The 1,821-nt window shown below is 55.0% G+C and overlaps 1 protein-coding gene across 1 annotated transcript; it reads left to right on the forward strand.

The window, feature by feature from the left end:
- Positions 1-315: 315 nt before the first annotated feature.
- Positions 316-1,548, forward strand: LOC102704368 (aspartic proteinase nepenthesin-1-like). Its single transcript, XM_006662491.2, has one exon. It carries the CDS (start codon positions 316-318, stop codon positions 1,546-1,548), a length of 1,233 nt encoding a protein of 410 aa, XP_006662554.2.
- Positions 1,549-1,821: the final 273 nt, after the last annotated feature.

The raw sequence follows: 1,821 nt of genomic DNA on the forward strand, positions 1-1,821 counted from the left end.
CCCATATAAATCCTTAATTAATTAAGTTATTGGTTGACTTATTTCGTGCCTAAAAAACAAGGTCGACGTCTGTCTCGCACACCAAAACGAATAAGCGTTTTTTCTTTTGGCTAACGAACGATTAGGTGTTGACATCGGTTCATTCAGTTATGTTACAGTGTCAATAATTAATTAACGCAAACTTTAGTCATAGTTTATTGCATGCAGCCAATCAGCTGCAGCTACGGTCTCTATATAAACCCTACCTCTCGGCTTCGATCATGCATAGTACTCATTAGCACGCTGATTGATCACTGACACTGCAACGGTATAATCATGGGAAGGCTAGTAGCGAAACTGCTCGTGCTGGGCTTGCTTTCTCTGATCACGACGACGTGTCGGCCGGTGCTCTCGGCGGCGCCTCCTCGCGCCCACGACCTCCGGCGAGCTCTAGAGCAAGCCATGCGCGGCCGCCTCCTCGCCGACGCGGCGGGCGCGGCCGTGCCCTTCCACTGGTCCCGCGAGCTCTATAACGTGGTGGACTTCGCCGTCGGCACGCCGCCGCAGAACGCGTCGGCGTTCCTCGACCTCGGCGGGGAGGCCGTCTGGACGCAGTGCTCCCAGTGCAAGCGCTGCTTCAAGCAGGACCTGCCCGTGTTCGTCCCAAACGCGTCGTCCACCTTCCGGCCGGAGCCCTGCGGCACCGACGTCTGCAAGTCCATCCCGGCGTCCAAGTGCTCCAGCAGCAACGTGTGCACCTACGAGGGGACCGCCGAGCTGGACAAGCACACCGTCGGGATCGTCGGAACCGACACCTTCGCCATCGGGACGGCCACGGCGAGCCTCGGCTTCGGGTGCGTCGTGGCTAGCGACATCGACACCATGGGTGGACCTTCCGGGTTCATCGGGCTAGGGAGGATGCCATGGTCGCTCGCCGCGCAGATGAAACTCACCAAGTTCTCCTACTGCATGGCGTCCCACGACACCAAGAAGGCCAGCCGGCTGTTCCTCGGCTCCTCCGCGAAACTGACCGGCGGCAAGACCGCCTCGACGCCGTTCGTCTTCACATCCCCTCGCGATGATCTGAGCCAGTATTACCCCGTCGAGTTGGAAGAGATAAAAGCCGGCGACACGACGATCACGATGCCTACGGGCAGCAACACCGTCCTGCTTCAGACCGCCATGGCGCGGGTCAGCTTTCTGGTCGACAGCGTGTACCAGGACTTCAAGAAGGCGGTGCTCAAAGCCGTCGGTGCCGCGCCGACGGCGACGCCGGTGGAACCTTTCGAGGTCTGCTTCCCGAAAGCCGGGGTCAGCGGCGCGCCGGACCTCGTGTTCACGTTCCAGGCCGGCGCCGCGTTGACGGTGCCGCCGTCGAACTACCTGATTGACGCCGGGAACGACACGGTTTGCTTGTCGGTGATGAGCATGGCGCTGGTGAACGTATCGGCGTTTCAGCGGCTCAACGTCCTGGGCAGCCTGCAGCAGGAGAACGTCCATTTCCTCTTCGACCTCGACAAGGACACGCTCTTCTTCCAACCGGCAGACTGCGGCTCACTCTCCAGCTGACTAACGGTGGGAAAGAGCTTTTAGCAACGTCCACCCGTGTGCTTGCATGACATCTAAATAGTTATAAAAAAATTTGATAAGATAGATTAATATGAGTTATATCACTCTACAAACATGCAAATTTAAATTCAACTTCTACAAGTTATAGCAAAAAAAAAACAAAACTGAAACCAAGTATACGCATATTCATAATTATTTTTGTTATTTTTACTATAACTTGTAGAAGTTGGATTTAAACTTTCATGTTTGTGAAGTGATATAACTCATATTTAT

Source organism: Oryza brachyantha, chromosome 10 (genome assembly GCF_000231095.2).
Source record: "Oryza brachyantha chromosome 10, ObraRS2, whole genome shotgun sequence".
NCBI classification, from domain to species: Eukaryota; Viridiplantae; Streptophyta; class Magnoliopsida; order Poales; family Poaceae; genus Oryza; species Oryza brachyantha.